The following is a 21,072-nucleotide window of genomic DNA, read 5'->3' on the forward strand; positions in this document are numbered from 1 at the left end:
CTCGTCTCCTCCTCTCTCTCAAAGGCAGACAAAGAACAGAACAGGAAATGTTCAAACTATTAATATATCGATAGAATTACTATAATCTGGTTAAATTAAGGGGTTTTCGAGTGAAAAGCCTCTTATATTCAATAGACAGGATTTTTTTGTTAAAATTTGTAATGTAAACCAAAAATAGCTAACAATATTATATAGAACGCGAAGATAATAACGACAACAATCAAGCATCGTATTAAAGTAGAAGATGCGGGCGTGAGAAATGCGTCTCGCGCGTTTGGGAAATCCGAGTCCTTTATAACGAGTCTACAAAGTTTCCGCAAAATTGTGCTTTGTCAGGCTTTGGATTCGCGAGACGAAAATCCGAGGTGTAGCAGGGAAGCAAGAGAAATCGCGTACGCCTATCGCACTCTCCACTATTAGAAGATTCCGGCCGATCCTTCCGGTTAGAGAATAGAGCAACGAGAAGGGTAAAAGCCCATGCTAAAAGAAAGCAAAAGGTAAGAGAAGAGATAAAAAAAAAAATAAAAAAGAGAGAGAGAAAGAGAATGCACAAAGTACGGATCGTCGCCGTCGTTCTGCCACTTAATCTTCGCCGTGGCAATAAAAACCGTGAACAGGTGAAAGAGAAGCGGCCGAAGTTGTACGGACACTTTGACCATTTGCGAAATGAACGCGGAAAAAAGAAGCGGTCAAAAAAAATTGCCCGACAAACGGATATCATTTGATGATTTTTTTTATCGACATATAAATCACGACGTTAAAAGAACACACAGTACATGTATGATGACGTAAGCATTCTTATATACTCGTACTTACAAGGAGTTGTACGACTCATTAGTCTATAAAAGGACATTCATTAGTCAAGTTGTTAGACTCATTAGTCTATAAAAGGACATTCATTAATTAAAAAATTATTAAATTACAAAGCTTGCATTTAAAATTCGTTTATCCAAATTGTATTTTATCTAGAAAAATTCCCTTAACGTTTTTAATGCCGATAACGCGAGAGATTTTAATTCTAATTTTCGCTGCGATTTTAATTCTAATTCGTGCTGCGATTAATATAAGTACATGTTTGTGGCAAGAATAGACGACGGAAAAACGCCGGATAGAGACCGTTATTTTTTCTAGCCAGTCTATAACAGGTAACAAAAGCAATTGAGAGAACGGAGGAAATGAAAGCCAAGTAGAAGAGAAAAAAAGAGAAAAGAAAAGACGGAAATGAAGACTCAATAACGCACGAAACCCGGCGGATTGTCCGCATAGCCGTTTCACCACTTAATCTCTGTTTCTGGAATGAAAACCTTGAGGAAAAGAGAATCTCGTGCCGGAATGGACGACAACAAGAGATGATCCGACAATGTTGAGGAGATTAAATATAAAGGCAGGGTCAATAATATCGCTACAAAAATATTAGTGCATGATTACGAAAACAGTAACAGTAAGAAACAAAGATCTTTTGAACAATGTAATAAAGACACGAAATAATATCATTAAGAATAAATCTTAGCGGAAAAGATCTTAGCGAGAAGAAAAAGTATAGAAAAGTGTAATAAACACGTTTGTCCGTCTTAATTTTTCTCGAAAAAACAAAATCATGATTTCTTTTACATAATTTTATTATAACATCTAGCGCGCTGTTATTTTTTATTTAAAATTTAAATTTTTTTTATATTTAAAGTCATTCTGATCAAATTCGAGGCAATAATATCCTCGATAGTACTCTCAATGATCCAGGTTCGGACTGAATTCAAGTTGAGTTCAGGCCAACTCGATCACTTAATCTCTGCCGACGTGATGAGAACTGAAGGAAGGAAGGAAGCAAACATAAAAAAGAGAAAGAGAGATAGACAGACAGATAGATAGACACAGAGAGAGGAGAGACTACGGAGGAAACTGTAAGGATACCGAGATCAAACGAATGAGACAGTACGACCGCACGACAAAAGCTCGTTGAGACGAAGAAAAGACGGGGCTCGCCAAGCTCGAGAGACAAATCTTTAGCGGAAACCACAGTGCGCTACCGCCAGCGACTATTCAAGAGAAGAGGGAAAATTAAATCTCACCGTAGGATATTGGGGACGAGACACGGGAAGAGAATCACGGTAACTTTTAGCGAGTAATCAACGAGACACGACGAGGAAAAGTCACGCGCGCTTCGATTCGCAACGTCGTTTAGTAACCGGACGACGAAAGCTGTGAGAAAGTTGCGTCGCGTCTCCACCATAAGGCAAATAAAGACTACAAGTGTGCGAAACTGAAGCTAAGACGGAAGAAAATCGAAAGACAAGCGCGGAAATAAAAGCGGATGTGATCATATATGCAAAATGATGCTGTATCCGCATAGTGGAGTTTATGAAAAGTGAAGTTTATTAAAAGATAAGTATAGTCGCATAGCAAGAATATTAAGGGAAAGAAATGCAACAAAACGAGACAATATAAAATATAAACTGAAAAAAATAATAAAAATATCGCATACCGTGTAACAATCTCTGTAAAATAATAAAATATATATAAAATAATAACCTCTATGTAAAACATCATACAGAATAATTTATAATCTGATAAAATCGCGTGCGCGCTATATAACTTGAATGAAAAAGAAATTTATGACAAAAATAACTGGGGCTAATGTATACGAAAACAAGATAAGATTGACTCTGAGAATGCACTGAAATAAATTGATATGCAAAAGTAAGTAAAGGAGGAAAAAAGTACGTAAAAAGAAGAAACTGCAAATAACAAATATACGTTGCAAAGTGGATAATCAAAAAGACTATTCAGAGGAAACGGAAAAAATGGCGAAGGCGACGATATACTTGGCGTATATTTTACCGGTGAACCTGCGAGTTCGCGAGCGATACTAAGCGAGCGAAAAATGATTCGCATTTTTATTCACGAGCGGAAGACGGATATAAAGCGAGGCAAATACATTTTTCGTATGCAGATACGTCTGAAAGAAAGAACGGAAATGGGCTAGAAAGATTTGGAAAGATATGCTCCGTAGTCGTTAAAATTGATCATCATAAAGGAGCATTCGAGAAATAAGGTAATATGTTTTCGATACACACGTGTGTCTGTGATATGTTATGTCCTTATTCGGTTGAATTTCAATACGTTAATATATATGCAAAATATATTCTCTATATCTTTCGCGAATGCAATGCATGAAAATGCGAGCATCTAATGGAGAGACAAAATGTATAAATGACAGAATGAAAAAAGACGCAGCTTTATAATCAAACGGAATAAAATGGAATTGCACTTTTATTTATGTCGAAAATGAGAGATAAAATGTTATCCTACTGTCTCGACCAACATTTATCGCAGTATGAAGAAAACTTGATTATAACGAAAGCAAACATTATTACACCGATATCCTCAACGTCTTTTCTTTCCATTTGTTACATTTTCTTTGTATTAACAACTTAAAAGAACGCAATATTCCTCAGATATAATTTCGGGATAACAAAGAAAATAAAGAAAAAACAAACGTAACACTCGAAATGGACGGAACGGAAAGGTAGCAGGTAGCAGAACAGGATAACGCGCGCGAGAGATGAGAGTTTGGCATTAAAAAAGAAAGAAAGGACGATAAAAGATATAAGAAAAGAGATTCCAGGCAAAGCCTGCAGGCGAATCCTATGGCAGGATGTCCTATGCATTGTCGTCGACAAATTTGCGCAGGGGAAAAAGTTTCGTGAGGAAACACGCCGATAACAAAGCACCAACGCCGATTTGAGAAGCGGCGTCGCGTAAGATAGGAGAGGAAGTCCGAAGGATGGAAAGGACGAATATCTTATGCATTCGCGAGACGCGCGACTTTGTAAACGCCACGAGATTTATCTCGCGCCGCCGCGACATTCCCTACGTTTCTTCTACTTGTCTGTCCGAATGCGAATTTTCTACGAGACGCTGACGAATCTCGCAGTGAAGCAGACGCAATTTCTTGTTAATGTATATTTATATTATCCGTTATATCACATTCATATTATTCTCTCTTTATCACATATTCTCTCTTTATCTCTCTTTATCACATATTTCTTTTTAATATTTCTAGTTTAATATTTTTAATATTTCTAGTAAAAATTATCAATTGCAGAGAAACAAAAAAGTACACTAATAAAAAAATAATGTTGAACCAATAACATTAGTGTAATTGGAATTTATTTTATTAATTCAATAACATTTTTACTCAAATCAATATACCATGTATTGATTTGATTAGTAATGTTATTGAATTAATAAAATAAATTTCAATTATACTGATGTTGTTAATTCAACATTACTTTTTTTTTAGTGTATGAGCGATACACATAGTAACATTTAATATTCTTTAGAAATTAAATTTATTTAATATTCTTTAGAAATTGTAGCGACTAGAAAAAAATTTCGAAACCAATATAATATTTTGCAAATCCTAAATATTTTAATAATAATTAAAGTAGAACCAAGACTGAGAAGCAAATTAGTTTTCATGCTTTCCTTAAATAATAAAGAAAATGAATTATCAGTCGGTTATGATAACGAAAAGCGAAAGGTTTAATTTCATGCAAAATAGTTTAATCGCGGACTCCGGGCTACTGGATGCGCAAAATTAGAATGTAGTATTAAAGCGAAAAATCGTCGACGTTTAAACGTAATTGCAAAACGAAACAGCCGCAGGCGACGAAAGAGAGACGATGAGACTTTACCCTGTCCGTTCGCGACGAAGATAATTTCAATCGCGGGACACAATTGTGCTACTCTCGTAATTAATGCGCGCTGTATCGCGCTCTCGTGATGCAATTTCTTTCTCATAATTATGTTATATGTTTCAAAGTGGCATAAAGTCTTGTTAAAATGGATATATAGAATTATATTTCTATTTCAGGAGCAAAACGGATATTTGAAAAGTGGATTTATATTTGAAAATTAAGCGGGGCTCAGTTTCGAGACATTGCAATTTAACGGATCTTTCGAATAATATTTTCCGCGACGCTTTCGAGTCGCAGACAAAAGTACTTTCTTTTCGATGACAAAAACCTATATTGGATTTTGCGCGCAATTCTAGCTCTCCAGGAACCTAGTAAGTGAATTTGCCACCAAGCTAGCTTAACGAGAACGGACGTTTCATTACTAGCTTCTTACGAGAAGGGTTTGCGGCTCAAAGAACTTCTAAAAGGTTTGCGCGCTTAATCTCATCCATATCAGTAGCCTAAAAAAAAAGAGATGTCTCGCAAAATTTTAAAAGGGACTTTATCTTATCAGATACTTACAAATTCTACCACTAATATCCTTACACACACACACACACACACACATATATATATATATATATATATATACATATAATAAAATTCAACTCACACATATAAAATTCAACTCACACATATAAAATTCAACTCACACATATTTCTCGTTTTTTTCTAATATTAGTTTTTGCAGCAAAAACAAAAAATAATTAAAATTAATTAATATTAGTGAAATAGAGTTTAAATTACTTAGAAATGGCTAATTATTAATGCGGTCGTTTCACTTGCAACTCAGTATATATATATATATATATATATATATATATATATATATATATATAATATTAATAATCAGCCATTTTCAAGTAATTTAAACTTTATTTCATTAATATTAATTAATTTTAATTACTTTTTGCTTCTATCGCAAAAAATAATATTTAAAAAAAACGAGAAATACGTGAGTTGAATTTTATTTAAAAAAATCAACGTGTTAACAAATTCATTTATCATGGCTGTCAATGGCGCGTTTCTCCAATCAAAAAATTTCTAAACTTATCGAATGGATCATCGATATGTGCCGTTCCATAAAAATCCATCGATGTCCCATTAGAATGACAAAGCCCCGGAGAGGTGCCAGTCGGCATGTATAATTCATCAAATGCCGAGAGAAGAGTAGCATGCTCGTTACGACGATGGCGCCGGTACCGCCACAAGATGACATTCGCGGATTTAGAAGGGGCACGAGTCTCTCCGCGACTCTCGTTACTCGTAAATTCAGTTCAATATCGTGCGACGACCATAACGCCCATCCCTGCGTAAATCAACGATATCAGGGCATCCACGAATTACCATTCAGAAGCGATTGTTATTCGCTTCTACGAGACAAATGTCTCGAGCGACCCGATACCGCGTCCTCTCCCTCGCGCCCCAGTAATGAATGCCGGCTTTAATGAAAACGGCGAAACGTAGCCATTATCCTGCGAAGATCAATCTCAGATAATCCTTTTAACATCGCGACATACGATTGTACCCGGCTGTTCGCGTAAACGAGAATTGAATAATTATAAGAAAAATATTACTCGACTTTTTCTTTGCGAAAAATAAAATAAATCAAAAAATTAATCATTTTTTCTTTTTAAGATTGTAGAAAGAATTGTTAAAAGACTCGCTTTGAATTTTACGCAATTAATTCTAACATGAATCTTTTATGAAGGTTTTATTGTGATGCATTTCAAGTTTTGATACATATATCTCTCAGACGTATGATCTTTGTTACACGCGCGCATAAGTCCCATCGGGCATGTGCTCATAAAGTCTAGATTATTTTCGCAAGCGCCACGTTGGCATTAAGAAACACGAGCACACAAAGCAACCGAAAGAAAACCGTGCACCATTACAATTCATGCAATGTAACCCCGAGGCGCCGTTAAAGCAGATATTACGGAAACGTTGTTTTAACGTCGGCCATGAGCGCCAAGCTGTATCCCAAGGTGCAGCCTTTTCCACCATTGTTTTAAATTCTACCTTTGTCTTCCTCGTATCATGTAAGCCGTCCGAAACAATGTCACGGTAGAGTTATATTATTTTCTTGGGGCCTCGCGAGGTAAACGCCAAGGCAGAGCCTTGTAAAGTGATATGACGGGAAATCTTCGTTTACGAGAAGTGAGAAGTTTATGCTAATATTATTTTATAAAGATTACACAAACGTAATTCCGTAAATAAAAAGTAAGATTAAAGGAGCAACGAGAAAATGGTTAATTTCATTTAAGATAATTTCTAAACACTAAATGTTTTCAGAGAGAAAGAGAGAGAGAGAGAGAGAGAGAGTTACATTTCATACATCGTTGTAACATTTCACAATTTTTGTTACTGAATTACGGTACATAATTAAACTGCGAAATATTTCTCTAGATATAATTTGCAAAAGAAACTTTGTTTAAAAAAATATACGTGCTTACACGTGCAATATGCGTACCAATGTTGGCGTCGGAAATGAGGATTTACACTTTTTCTTAACCAGCCGGCGAGTAGAAGGAATTATTTCAAAAAATATAATTACACGCGTACATAGTACCGCAGGCTTCATTATTCTCGTGTACTTTTATTGTTACTGAAAGTTGCCGTTTACACTAGCGAGAAATACGAACAAACGAGATTGGAATAAATTACATTTTTCTTTTACCGTCACATGTAGTATTTGGTAATGTGTATATGATCGTGTATATAAAATATTTCTAATAATAAAATATTGTTTCGCCCTATTTATAATTAACCGTACTGAATTGTTCTCCAATTGAAAAGATGATACTTATTGTGACGATATATTTAATTTTGATATTTAATCACGATGTTTGATATATAGTTTGAAAAATCTAATAGAAATTAGTAATAAAAAAAGAAATATTAATTATACAATTTCTGTATATATATATATGAAATATATGACGATGAAATCTATATTAAAACCTATATTAAAAAAAAATTACCCCTTTTCTCCCTATTATATATGATAATTTCGGATACGTCGCACCTGGGAAATCACGATCTGGAAATCCTCGGTATGCGAGAAAGTGTTTCCTCGCGACACGCGAGAAATGCATATTACACACACGTACGATTTCCCAATCGTTTCCCATTGTCGCGAACGCGCCCGCCCGCGAGAGATTCCGGTCACGATCGGCGATAGATCGAACAATGGATCCTTCAGAAATTGCGGGCAAATCGCCCTTACGGTCGGGCCCGCGGGCCCGCGACAAACATTGTTCGTGCGGGAGGGGGGGGGGGGGTTGCGAACTGTTCGCGGGATGAAAAGACAGAGCACAATGCGCGAACGCGCCGGACCAAACGACGAACAATGATCTTCCGGTATATCCGTACGGACGTGCATAAATCACGCCGATATGACATCGGCCAATCGTCGCCGATGCGGCCTCGACAACGGCCTTGAAATATCGCTAGCCAGCATACCCCGACGATTAACCGCCGTCGCCGATAATATAAATGCCTTCTGAAGGTTTATGGAGGCCGCCGCGCCACCGCGTCCCGCCGAGATCTATTGCCAATTACATTATTGGCGTCTTCGTTCGAGCGCGGAAGTTCGAGCGTCCGATAATCGGAGTCGGCGATGCGATTCGCGGAAATAATCGCATCCTTCCGAAATTAAGCCCGGTTTCCGCGACGAAAGGATCAGGGTAATTAGCGCGGCACACTTTTCCGCGATACGTCGCGCGCGTAAATTATGTCGGTGAAATTTTAACGCGCTCCAGATGCGAATTTAATTAAACGATACTATATTTAACGCGGTAATTAGCGCTAAAAAAGATAACTTTTACGTATAAAACAAAATGGAAATTGTAAATAATGTACAGGTATAATCAGAATGCGCTTATAATAATTAATCTGTTCATTATTAGTTTAGTATGATTATGTTTAATTTATTAAAAAGCTGACGAATATTTACAAATTACTATTGTACTTCTAAAATATGAATGCACTATGAGAAAAATAACTCATAGAGATAAAATTTATAATCATTAAAAATTTACTCTTTTAAAAAAAAGTAAAAAAAAGGGCGACAATTGTGCGATGTACCAATTTACGCACCAATTGTGTAAAAATGTTGTGTGTATTATCTACAAAAATAGTGATATAAAAAATTGCGCTCATTAAGAATAAAAACATGTACAAATTTAAGTACTAATATTTTAATTGAAAACACTATTATGCAAAATAATTGTTTTAATTTGCAAAAATAATAATATTAAAAAAACAAAAATTTATTTAAAAATTAAAAACTGAAAATTAATATAAAACAAAAAATAAAAAAATTAATTAATTTAATTAATTAGAAAAATTTGTGAAGCTCCTAAGCTGAATAAAATTCTCGAATCTATTTTAAGCCTAGTAAAAATTCGATCCAATATTGAGATAATCTGACTCTCAAGTGTCCGATTCACGTATAGATATACGGGATACCTGCTGCGCGTGAACTTGGCGTGAGACACTATCGTGTTTTTTTAATAATTACATGTTACACATTGTAATTATATTCTAGATATATATGTATAGTTGTTCGTGAAATTTTGCGAACAATGCATTTTTCTTTCAAAAAGCCAGAGCCAGATACAATAAAATAAAACGTAATAACGAATAAATCAAAAGGATACTGGCTAATAAATTTGATTGAACCAGCTTTGCCATGCATTTGTTAAAATTCTCACTGTATCTCACGCATTAGACTCACGGATGCACCATGTTGCGCAAAATGCAAAATACAAAACGCTGTAATGCATCAATAAACCCAAAACGACCGGTATGAATGCGAGCGGTAAAGTGCATCTAACGCTGACACCATTTGGGGGAAACGAGGGCAAAAAACAGTAGTGGCTTTTGCAGTTCGGCATATTTCCACAATTTTTTTTCTTTCCGTTACTATCAATCTCGATGGCGTACGTAATATTTCTATTTTAAAAATATCGTCAGATATAATTTTCTTTCATTCTACTTACGGGGTAATAATGTGACGCGATTGTTTGCTCAGCAACCGTCCGCATCATACGGAAATTTTGAGTCACGCGGCGTCCATTATTCTCGACTTCAGTATGCGGAAGTTATTGGTAAGTAAGATGGTTCAAACCCGAGCATTATCTACCTATAGTAGTTCTCCATGGACTGGGGCTTTAACTTCGGAGTCGGCGATCCTCGCCACAAAGCGAGGATAGTTTGGCTCGGTCCAGTGTGCTAGTTCGATTAGTTACATGACTCGTAGTACGGCTTATGGTTAACGTCGAACGCTTAAAGCCAAACGCCCGCTGATCGTCCGCTGCATATGTATGCACGACCCGCGTTATTCGAAGGATCCTATGATCTGTCCACAGTTCTCCCGAAACTCCCCTCTTTAAACAAATATTGTCCGCTATATTGGAACAATGAACTGCGATAAGCCTTCTAGAATTATTACGAAAATTTGTTCATCAACCGAGTTGAAAGAAAATCACAAGTAGGGGGGTATTTTAATTGGTTAATAAGAAAGGAGGAGAGAACTTTTATTACTCATTATAGATGAATAAGAAACTTTGTGTCTTTTAGAGTCTTGATCCAGAATCCAATTACTCGACGTTAATTGCTACAAAATTAAGGTATGAGATTTTCTGCGACACTACGCATGTCGGAAAACGCGAAACAAAAACGAAATTTTCGAACAATCATTTTTTTCGCATCGCACACAATGGTTGACGGTCCGCTGCGAGGAACAATGCGCCGTGTAAAATAGGAAGTCGCAAATAATGGCCGAAAAAATTCGGTTAGCGGAACGAGAAATGATCTGACACGCGAATTTTATTCCCACCGTCAGAAATTAAAGCGGACGTGGCTCGATTTTTCTCACCGTCTCCACCTGAGACTCGCCTTTAATAGCGAGACAAAAATTTCAACAAACTCGTTTCTCACTCGCGTACAGTCGCGGCTTTTCTTTTCTTGTAATCCGACACGTAACAAACGATTCGCTGTGTGTCGACTTTTAACAAAATTTTTCTCTTGTTACCAACACGCGTGTATATTTAATGACACATAAAGCGACCTCTAATATATAACAAGAGAATATTTGAATTGAAAGCTATCGAAAAATCGCGCAAATACGTAAGAGAGAATAATTAAAACGGATTGTAACAATTCCCGAATTAATTTTTAATCTCTTTCTTCTCAATATAATTATATGGCTAAGTATGTAGAAAAATTTTTCGCTATATAAATTAATATTATTAAGGATTTTTTTATTCTAAAATTATATTTTCTTTTATAATGAATAATTTATAGATAAAAAAAATAATATAATAGAGAGAATATATATAGAAAGATAATATATGTTAATCCATATAGAAAGATAATATATGTTAATCCATGTGTTATATAGTTAAATGATTATCGGATTATTTAATCTGAATTATCTATGTGCTATAATTAAATGATTATCGGATTATCTAATCCGAAACTGATAACACTGCTTCGATTATAATCATATTTTAATGGTGGACAAAACTAGATTACAATCAGCTATAATGGTGAACTAGCTAGATTCTCTAGCAATAAATATAACCATTTTTGCTAAATAAACTTGATCAGATTCTTATCGAAATAGCTTTACACCCTGATGATTACTTTCGTGAAATTAATATCCCTGTTACCCAAGAACGTTCAATTGTTTTTTAATTATTCAAAATCATCTACCTGCGTTATTTGCACAGAGAAAAAGTTTCAAGTTTTTTCGAGTAGTCTAATTTTGATAAATCGCCAATTTTGATAATTCACCACTAAGTCTTTTTTGTATTCATTTACAGGTACCATTGGAGAACACTATCCAGTATGCACCGATGGCACCCACAAACAGCGGGGCAATCCCGAACACTCTGGGGCTAAGTTTGGAGACCGAACAACGACACTTCAAAGGCGACGGCAAACTAGTGAAGATCAAATGCATCGCCGAGGTGGGCTCACGCAAGTACGAGACCGAGCGCATGGTGCATATGGCATACGTAAACAATCAGAGGCTCAGCGCAGGTGATATGCATGCGGCCGCGCGCAGCATCCGCACCGATCTTCTAGCTAAATTGCTGACGGCGATCCTCGCCCTCGTTCTGCTCACGACGTGACCTACCGGTTTTCTTCTCGCGTGAGTCGGCCTCCACGAACGGAAATCACACGTTACAGCGCGCGCGCGATCGCTTCAGGAACGCGCGACAGATTCAGTGTCAGTTGTCCGATCCTTACGTATATAAAAATTAGGCTTAGTTATTAAGCGATGATACACTCGGCGATTGATCGGCGATTAATCGATCGACCGGCTCGCTCTCGATCTAAACAGATGTGCCCTGCGACGATTCACTATAATTGATAAATTCTTTAGACAAAATACATGGAAGATGAAAATCTCGTTGAGATAAGGCGATCGTAATAGAAGAATAAATTTCTATTAATTATTTAATTAGTTTAAAAATATTACTACACATTAATTATTATTATCTTATTTTATATTAATTATTGTTTTATTTGATTTATATCGATTCGTAAGAAAAATCGGGAGATTATGCGGATATAACTGCGACGTAAATTTTAAAGAAAGAAAATTTGTTGCATGAGCATCCTTACATATTTTAAGCGACTTCCTAGCTCAGTATTTCCCATTAGGTCGCTCAACCAAAAGTTACCCCATAATTTTCCTCGGCGGTTCCTCTCTCTTCGATTTCTCCTTATCATATTTAACTCCCAATCCTTTTAACGAGTTCCAGATCTGGAAGACTCTTTAAAGTTCTCTTTGATTACGGCTCACAGTCGTCATTAACTTTTCATTTGAGTTTTAAGTTTTACTGCTAATAGTAAATGTCGCGAGTCAGATAGAGCGAGCGCAAAGTTATCGAATAATAATAATGAGCAATGATACCTCGACAATTTAAGTTTTCAGATTTATATAATTCTTAATTTCTCTTATATTTGTCAGGAAGTTTTAAATTCTCGAGACTTATAAATAAAATTTAATGCGCAAATTTGGAAAGTCATTTTTAATTCGCATTTTACTCCATTTTCATAATAGAGTTCATTCTACTTTACTCCGACAATTACCGTCATGGGGTTTAGATAGAACTAACTGTACGTACTTCATATAGCATGCACGTTGTACCGCGGAGATATAAATTCTGGTGCAACGCGTGCAAATTCCGTTTTACGACACGCGTGAGATTAACTACCGAAACGCATATAAGTCGCCACGCAATTACGAAACACGCCTGCGAATTACGTATAAATCAATAAATGGATTCACTACGCTGAGGTACAAACAAAAACAAGATTAATAATTCGGATATCTCGCGAGCGCGCGGTTGCATTTATAGAGATACGAATAATTTTATCGAAAAAGAACCTCTCTCCGTTATACGGGATCATGTAAAAGTTTAAATTCTCGATTATTTCGACGAAAACAATTTGTACGCCATTGCTACGACGTGAATAATGATTCAATAGCAACGAAAATTCAACTGTAGCTCTGCCATAATGAAAACATATAATGTCGAATTTAAAATTAGTACATCAATATTTTAACGGCGCAAAATTCATTCAGCGAAAAACTTTTAATTAACAAGTCAGTGGAATTTTTCTTTTCGGAACTTTTTTAAAAATGTAATCACCCACGCATATATTATATTTTCCATTTGCGAATAAAGTTATTTTTTAATATGCGTAATTGTTATTTCGAAAGAACAATATTTTTATACGATCATAAAATTGCATAACATTTTCCTTGGATACCCAATTGCGCGAAATATTCGACGATCTCTGAACGCGTCACGTACGATCGTCCGACGAATCCGACGGATTTTCACTTCGCCGGATCTAGCTCGACCGTTGCAGTTTCATGTGTTTCGTCGCTGACGGCACAAAGCGTTTGGTCGCGAGAAGCGAGCACGGGCGTACGAACATGAAGAAAAGAAGAAAATCCTAAGAGAGAATTCTGCGAGAGAGGCGGTCCATTCGACCGCCCTTTAGAGAAGACGCTATAAAAAGAAGAGCAAGCGTGACAGGAAAGTAAGAGAATGCGAGTGAGAGAGCAAGTGCAGGACACAGAATGTGAAACAAAGTTCGCGCGAAGAAGCGAAGGAGAAAAAATGCAACAGGACGAACAGGGAGAAACATTATGTGTGATCCAGGCGGAGACGCGAAGTTTGACTTCAAGAATGAAAGTAGGTGTGATATTATAGTGTCTAAGATATGACTCGTCTGTCTTCCAAAGTGGTCACTTCCATCTTTGATTTGTCTCTCTTGCTTCTGGAAAGTGTCGACTATATAAATTCTTTATCTCGCTGTGAATAACTTTTTTTTTCATCAAATTTATAGAATTATATCACGATTGATTCATTCTCTAAATTCGTAAAAAGTTCAATGATAAAATAAGTAGAAAGTGAAAATTTAATTCTTAAATTATTGAATCAATTCCGTTTGTTGGCCATGTTTATTTGATAAATGCAAAAATTGTTATATTATAAATGATATCGGGAATACCAAAAATGGCCGACTTTCGAAGAGAGCGAGTATTTAATGGAAATAAATAGATGCTGAAGCGCGTGTACGAGTGAAAACTTGAGAATTAACGCGACTGGCCTCGCCGCACATATCACAACACCGACATACACGTTAACACGTGCTTAACATACACGACACATCGCACATACACGTAACGATGCGTGCACGGACGGCTGGATTAAGAGATGGAAGGAGCCACTAACCCCCGCAGGGTGCGCAGAATACGCATATATCACGAGACGGTTTCCTTTTGATCGCTATCGCTCATCGACCCGAGCGTTATTTATTGGCTGTAATAATTTATGAGAGTTCGCGAGAGAGAGACACGCTCTACCGTGCGCATAAACATCGCTTCCGACGTTATATTCAACAGAATCATTGTACCTGTATGCGTAACATTTATGTGGTATCCATCCGTAAAACATTTCGGCGCATCTATCCAAAGCCCATTCCCGATGAAAGTACCAACAATACTTTCCTCTCGCATATTATTTTTTCCGCATATCGGATGTATTTATACGTGCGACAAAAGAATCATAAAAGATGATGACACACAGCATTCTCATGACATGAGAAAATATAAAAAACATTTTCGAAAAATGTATATGTATATAATTTTAAAATGGGGGAAAAGCACATTTTTCGAAGATGTTTTTTTTATTTCTTAACATATTCGCGATAAACTAATTTTATAGATTTATAAAATTCATGCGAGAAGTTTGCATCCAACAGTTCTTTCAAATAAATCAAGTAAAGATATATTGAAGATAAAATAAGTATATATAGATTTATCGCGCACTCGTACGACACTTTGTTAATGACAAACCACTTGTCAATACAGCTCAAGTTTGAAATAAAAGCAGTTCGAAACGTTCGGATTTCGATTAAAGCATCATTTAATTTCATAGCCATTATCGCATTTATGCAATTATTATTTTTTTACAATTTTACAATTTAGACATATCAGGGAAAATTTGCTACTAATTCGATATCGCTACGGTTAATTTCTCCAATTAAGCAATTTATATACTCTCATGATGATTTACACAATTTATATACACATGTATATCAAAGCAAATATTAAGTGTTATATTACCGTAAAATTTATTTTCCTAATTAAATTAATTTAATTGCACACACGATATTGTTTCCTCCTGTATAAACATTATCCTTTATTTCCAACGAATAATTCCGCATGGATATTTTATTAATTTTTACTTGGAAATAATTCGAACGTAATAATTCTCCAGAATGATATTCGAATCATGTCAATAAAATTATATAATATTGTTTAAACAGTATCGATCCATCGCGAGCATAAGTTACACCATCGAAAGTTATCTATATTTGCTTAACGTTATTGGTGTCGCAAAACGCAGCTGGTCTCAAGTGAATGCCTAAATCGACAGTAGTAAGAATTTTCTTTGTCCGTCGATCGATATCCCAATTTTACGACCCGTCGAATCGCGAAAGCCGGAGGCAGATTCGAGAATCCTCTTTGCCGGTTAGATTCCTTCCTTCGCATTCTTTAGAAAGACTTCAATAAATTTCTAGTAAACTTAAACGCGGTAAATGATTTTCATTTCGACAGCTACTCTCTTAAAAATTTTTGTGTGAAAATTTTTGTATTTTTGTGATAAAATTGGAATTTCTCAATGAAAACTTCGTTACCCATATATAAAATTTATCACATATATTTAATAATAATAATTTACTTATATTCTCGTTAAAAAAATTATATAATTAATACCATATAAATTCAAAACTAGCGTTTCAATTAATAATTGAATTTATATTCAATTAATAATTAATTAATTTGAATAAATAAGAATTTAATAAACAAGAATAATCTTTTCAAAATTCTGTGATTGGAAAGGAAAAAAGATTTTAATATAGACAATAAAAAACTGCAAAATTTACCTACGAAGGTATTTTGATAGCACAGATCGATATTTCAATTTTACAGTCTGTCGAGCACCAAAATTCAAAGACGTGCGAGACTTCAACCGAAGAATGTCCTCGAAATCCCACTTGGATCCCGCAAATTTGCGTCTCGCCGTAGAATCCTTTACTGGATTCTTCGAGGAAACTTTATCTCTCTTCGTGTATTGTTGAATCTTATTTTTACGGATGAAGCAAAGCTCAAAACAATATTTCATAGGAAATTTATGATTTATTTTCTTTGTTTGTCATCGATTAAATATACGAACTTGCAAAATTTATATCTCGAACACTGCCATTTCAATTCAAAATATTCTAACATTCTTCGGTTTTCCACATTTCTCAAATATTTCTTTATTTCTTTCTCCTACAAATAAAAAAAATGTATAGCTGAAATCTATCGTGATTATACAATAATCTTGGTAAGAAAACTGCCATTTTTGCAATTTAAATAAGCATTGCCACTGCCATTGTTGCATGTATTGGGAAAGTATTTTGAAAAATTTTAAGATAATTTTAACAAAAAAACCCGCGTTTTAATACTCTTATCTTTTAATCAGCTCACAGATCACAAATGTATCTAAATCTAAAAAAAGAAAATGCTGGATTAAAAAAGAAAATGCTCTTATTAAAATCAATCTCCTTTAAAGAAAAAGAGAGAATAAATACGAAGCCATTTTCGTAGATCTACATATGCCCCCACATGCCGTTCGAGGGTTAACAGTCGTAAACATTCCTTCTATTCGCTGAGTTTCATCCGAGCATGTCAGCGAATCCGATAAAATCGTGGATCGAAGAGCATAGTCTTTTGTATGAGTGCGATCGATACTTCGATTTTATGGACCGACAAGCGTCGAAACCTCGCGAAAAGCTCGCGTATTCGGAATGCGCTCTCTTTCTCTCTCTTTCTCTCTCTCTCTCTCTCTCTCTCTCTCTCTCTCTCTCTCTCTTTACTTCACATGTTTTCTCGTTTCTTTTCGTTATTCGATCGCACACAAATCTCACGATCGCAATACAAAGTACGACGGCCTTAAGAAGTCCAATAAGGGGTACGTATTTTTGCAACTTTGTGTATTTTTGCGTATTTAAATTGCATAAGTTTAATTTTGATAACGATCGAGTTATCCATCGTCTGCGGATCATAATATCACACGAGCACCCCGCGGATATGCACAATATAATTGTGTAATTACGCGTGCGCGTAACACACACAAGTACACATAGCACACATAAAATAGCACACATACGCTGCCGGTCTACGAGAGCGTTAGGTAGGAAACAAAGAGCCCCTCTAGCGATTAACAGCGTTTAACATGTAAATCGATAAAGTATTAATTTAATTAATTCAAGTGTTAATCCCCCTGTAATTATAAGAAAGCACCCTCGCGAGCCACAATCGAATCTCGTTAGCACGTGTAGCGTATTCATTCGATGTAATCGTGGATCGCGAAGGTTCACTAGGAAGGGCCGCGGGATTACGATCGAGTTGGATTAAACTTCCTTGGAAACTCGAGGTCCCCAATTATTCTCCGTTGCGTTAAGAATTGTCAGCGATCCGAAGAACGAGACGACTTTCTCTCTCTTCTTCTCTCCCTCTTTCTCTTCTCTAATAAAATGAAATTAACGTTTCTCTTTCTACTTTCTTCCAAATAATCAAAACTACATCAAATTGTACTAACTTGTTCTCCGTGGTAAGTTTAAATCGATCGAATGATTTCGGCCGATTACGTAGAATTATTGAAACTATGAAGAGAATATGAACTATGTAAAATCTGTCGAATTTGTTAAATAGAAATCCAACACGAACGAATCCACCTTCTACTTATCGCATTTCGTATTTTTAAGCTCACGAATGCATTATTGAGATTTATGGCAACTTAAATAAAAATTGTGCTAGGGATACTATAGTGATCACGATGAAAGATATAAATAATAATAGTTAAGATACTAGAGTAATTCAATAAATAAGGTAACATTAGCAATTGTATGCATATCTTGTTATCTTGTTTATTGAATTACCCTCGTACATGATATGCACAAGACGTGCATAAGATATTCCATCGCATCTGTTTATAAAAAAAAACTTTTTCAATTAAATTTGTGAAGTATATTTTTTCTCTCAGCAAAAATTGGATAAAAGGTTTGATAAAAAATTGATTCCATATCGAAATATCTCTATTTCGAATAAAATTCTCTAAATTTGATATCTCACACACAAAACTGTTAATAATTTAAAATATCCTGTGAGATATGTCCTATTATTAAAAAGATACGAGAGAAAGAGGAAGACAGCGATGGGACATCTTGCATGTATGTATGTACGCAAATAAGAGAGATTATCTCGAAATGCGGAGAGAATACTCAATTAAATATTTCGAAGCGTGGTCGGCGATTAGGATAATTGACCATACACCATGGTGCGAGAAGACGAGAATGGTATAAACATTCTTCGTGCGATGTAAACACATATAATGAGGATAATATAAAGATCCCTGGGGAGAAGAGAAAATTCGACCGCGTGTATTAATGCGCGAATACTCTATGCGTGCAAAGTGCATATGCGTGCCGGTGTGCCTGCGAGGCAGTTAGATGTTTAAAATGTAATGCACAGAAACGCGTGGACGTTTATATACGTTTATGTAAGTAACATTAATTGTAAGATGAATATATTGACGAAAAAAGAGAAAAAATTCAAAGATTATATATATATATATATATAAATATGAAGAAGAAATATAGATATACATATATATATTATATATATTGCAATAATTGCCACTGTAAGTTGTCGAAGTGTTTCACGCGTACATATATATATATATATTGTATATCATTGGATATATTTTATAGGTTAGACCATACGTTTTTGCTAAACCGACGAATCCAGCGATGAAGTTAATACCACGACAGCGTACATCTTATATCGATATTATGATTATATAAGGTACAGCACTTTTTTTTTTCTAGCTTCTTCTCGACACATCTGAGTAAGTACCTACCTATTACTATGTTTACTGTGATACATGTATTACTTTTTTCGACGCATTCATACGATTTATATCCGTATATATTTCTCCGATAAATTATATCATTCGCTCGTCTTTACATAGATTCACCTAGATTTATGTCACGTCGAAATAGCTGTGATTTACCGATTGATTTATAATCCTCATTCTCTTAGGAAGATTATTACGATATAGCATATTAAATAAAATGGACGAATTAAATACGACTTCGAATATCATGTAAATGCACCAATCTTACATTTCTTTATCCTTTATCCAAAACCTTACTTCACGCTTGCTTCCTAAATGAGATTTGAAATAATTCTATGTATTATTTATTTTTTAATTAAATTATATATAAAAAGTACGTGATATATAAATTTAAATTTCTATTACTTTATTTCTATTATTTAATTCGCAGAAACTTATTTTGAGAATAATAATATCAGAAAATGCATAAAAGAGAGATTTAATCTTCTTACTTAAATAAAAATTTAAGTAAATGCAATTTCTGGAAAATCACAAGTGTCCGTAAAAACCACCGTAAATGAGATCGAAACCGATAAAAATCCATGTGTAATCATGTGTACGTGATGATGTTACTAAACTCGGTTACGCGGTCTCTATTATTCTGCCACATTAAGTTAAAAAAGTATCTTTTACGGCGGGATTCTTTTCGATATCTCACGTTTTATTCCAATTTTCGTTGAGATATAAAGTAAATTATATCTCAACGAAAATGATACGATAAAAAGTAAAATAGTACCGATTGCAATACGATAAAAAGTAAAATAATACCGATTGCATAAAATGAACAACATGCTGCAATATATGAGATATTTAAAATAACATATCAATTTATCAATAACAAATTAAACCAAAAAAATTGGTAAAATGTGTGATTTTGTAATAAATGAATCTTATAAAGTACAAAAAAATATTTTTTTATAAATAAATTTTTAAAATTTAAAATATTGCAACATGATTTATTAAACGTGAGCAAAATCTGAGTTCATAATACGGAAATTTGAATTAAGCTTCAAGAGATTATTCAACAATGAAAATGGCACTGCATATTATTCGGCACGTTGTAAATAAATCATCTCGACTTATCGCGGACGTTCTCATACGTATCTTCGCTACACCATCTGCTAGTATACGCTTATATCGCGATTATTTCTTGTGTGAGAAACCGAAATATGCTACTTGGGCAAAACGCAAAACGCCGCAGTCGTAAAAACAGCGAACGTGACTGGAGCGTTACGCGCGCGACGAAGATTACGAGAAGAAAACGGAAGTGGATTCGGCATAATGCGGGCTGGCGCAGGCGCACTCTAGCATATGCACATTATTTTTGCGCTCACCGCGGGGTGTGTCGGAGAAAAGGATGTGCATCTGCATGCAATTCCGCGTGCGAGAATACCGCATTCGCGCAAAGAATGGCACTCACATCTTAGATGCATTATACATACGAATGCGATGTAATAAAAATATGCCGTTTATTTATACACATACGCATATATGCGAGATATACCGCAGACGCATATCGGCTGTGCCACTAACCTGATGAAAAGTCAGAAGAATAGTTTGTTGTTCAATTATTTATAAACGCTTGTTATTAAATTACTTGTAAATAATAGTTTATAAATAAGTTATTTATATTATTTTAAGTTATTTATAATAATTACTTAACAGCTCTAACAGTTTTAAAGAACACATAAAAAGAGAGAGGAAGAGAGAGATTTAATTTGTAAACATTTTTTCAAATTAAAATAATATAATACCCTCCCCCAAATTCTTCAAATTTTATCGGAAAATTTAAG

At 35.1% G+C, this 21,072-nt stretch overlaps 1 protein-coding gene and 1 long non-coding RNA gene across 2 annotated transcripts in view; one reads left to right on the top strand and one right to left on the bottom strand.

Annotated features, from left to right (window-relative positions):
• Window positions 1–12,174, top strand: part of LOC105250461 — a 175,215-nt gene extending 163,041 nt beyond the window's left edge. The window contains exon 5 of the mRNA XM_025413366.1: window positions 11,570–12,174. Within this exon, the coding sequence (XP_025269151.1) occupies window positions 11,570–11,881 (312 nt within the window). The 3' untranslated portion in view covers window positions 11,882–12,174. The remainder of the gene's footprint in view (window positions 1–11,569) is intronic.
• Window positions 1–21,072, bottom strand: part of LOC112639463 — a 93,020-nt gene that overhangs the window by 24,951 nt on the left and 46,997 nt on the right. The gene's annotated exons all lie outside the window — the stretch shown is intronic.

Source organism: Camponotus floridanus, unplaced genomic scaffold (genome assembly GCF_003227725.1).
Source record: "Camponotus floridanus strain SB8 unplaced genomic scaffold, Cflo_v7.5 scaffold66, whole genome shotgun sequence".
NCBI lineage: Eukaryota > Metazoa > Arthropoda > Insecta > Hymenoptera > Formicidae > Camponotus > Camponotus floridanus.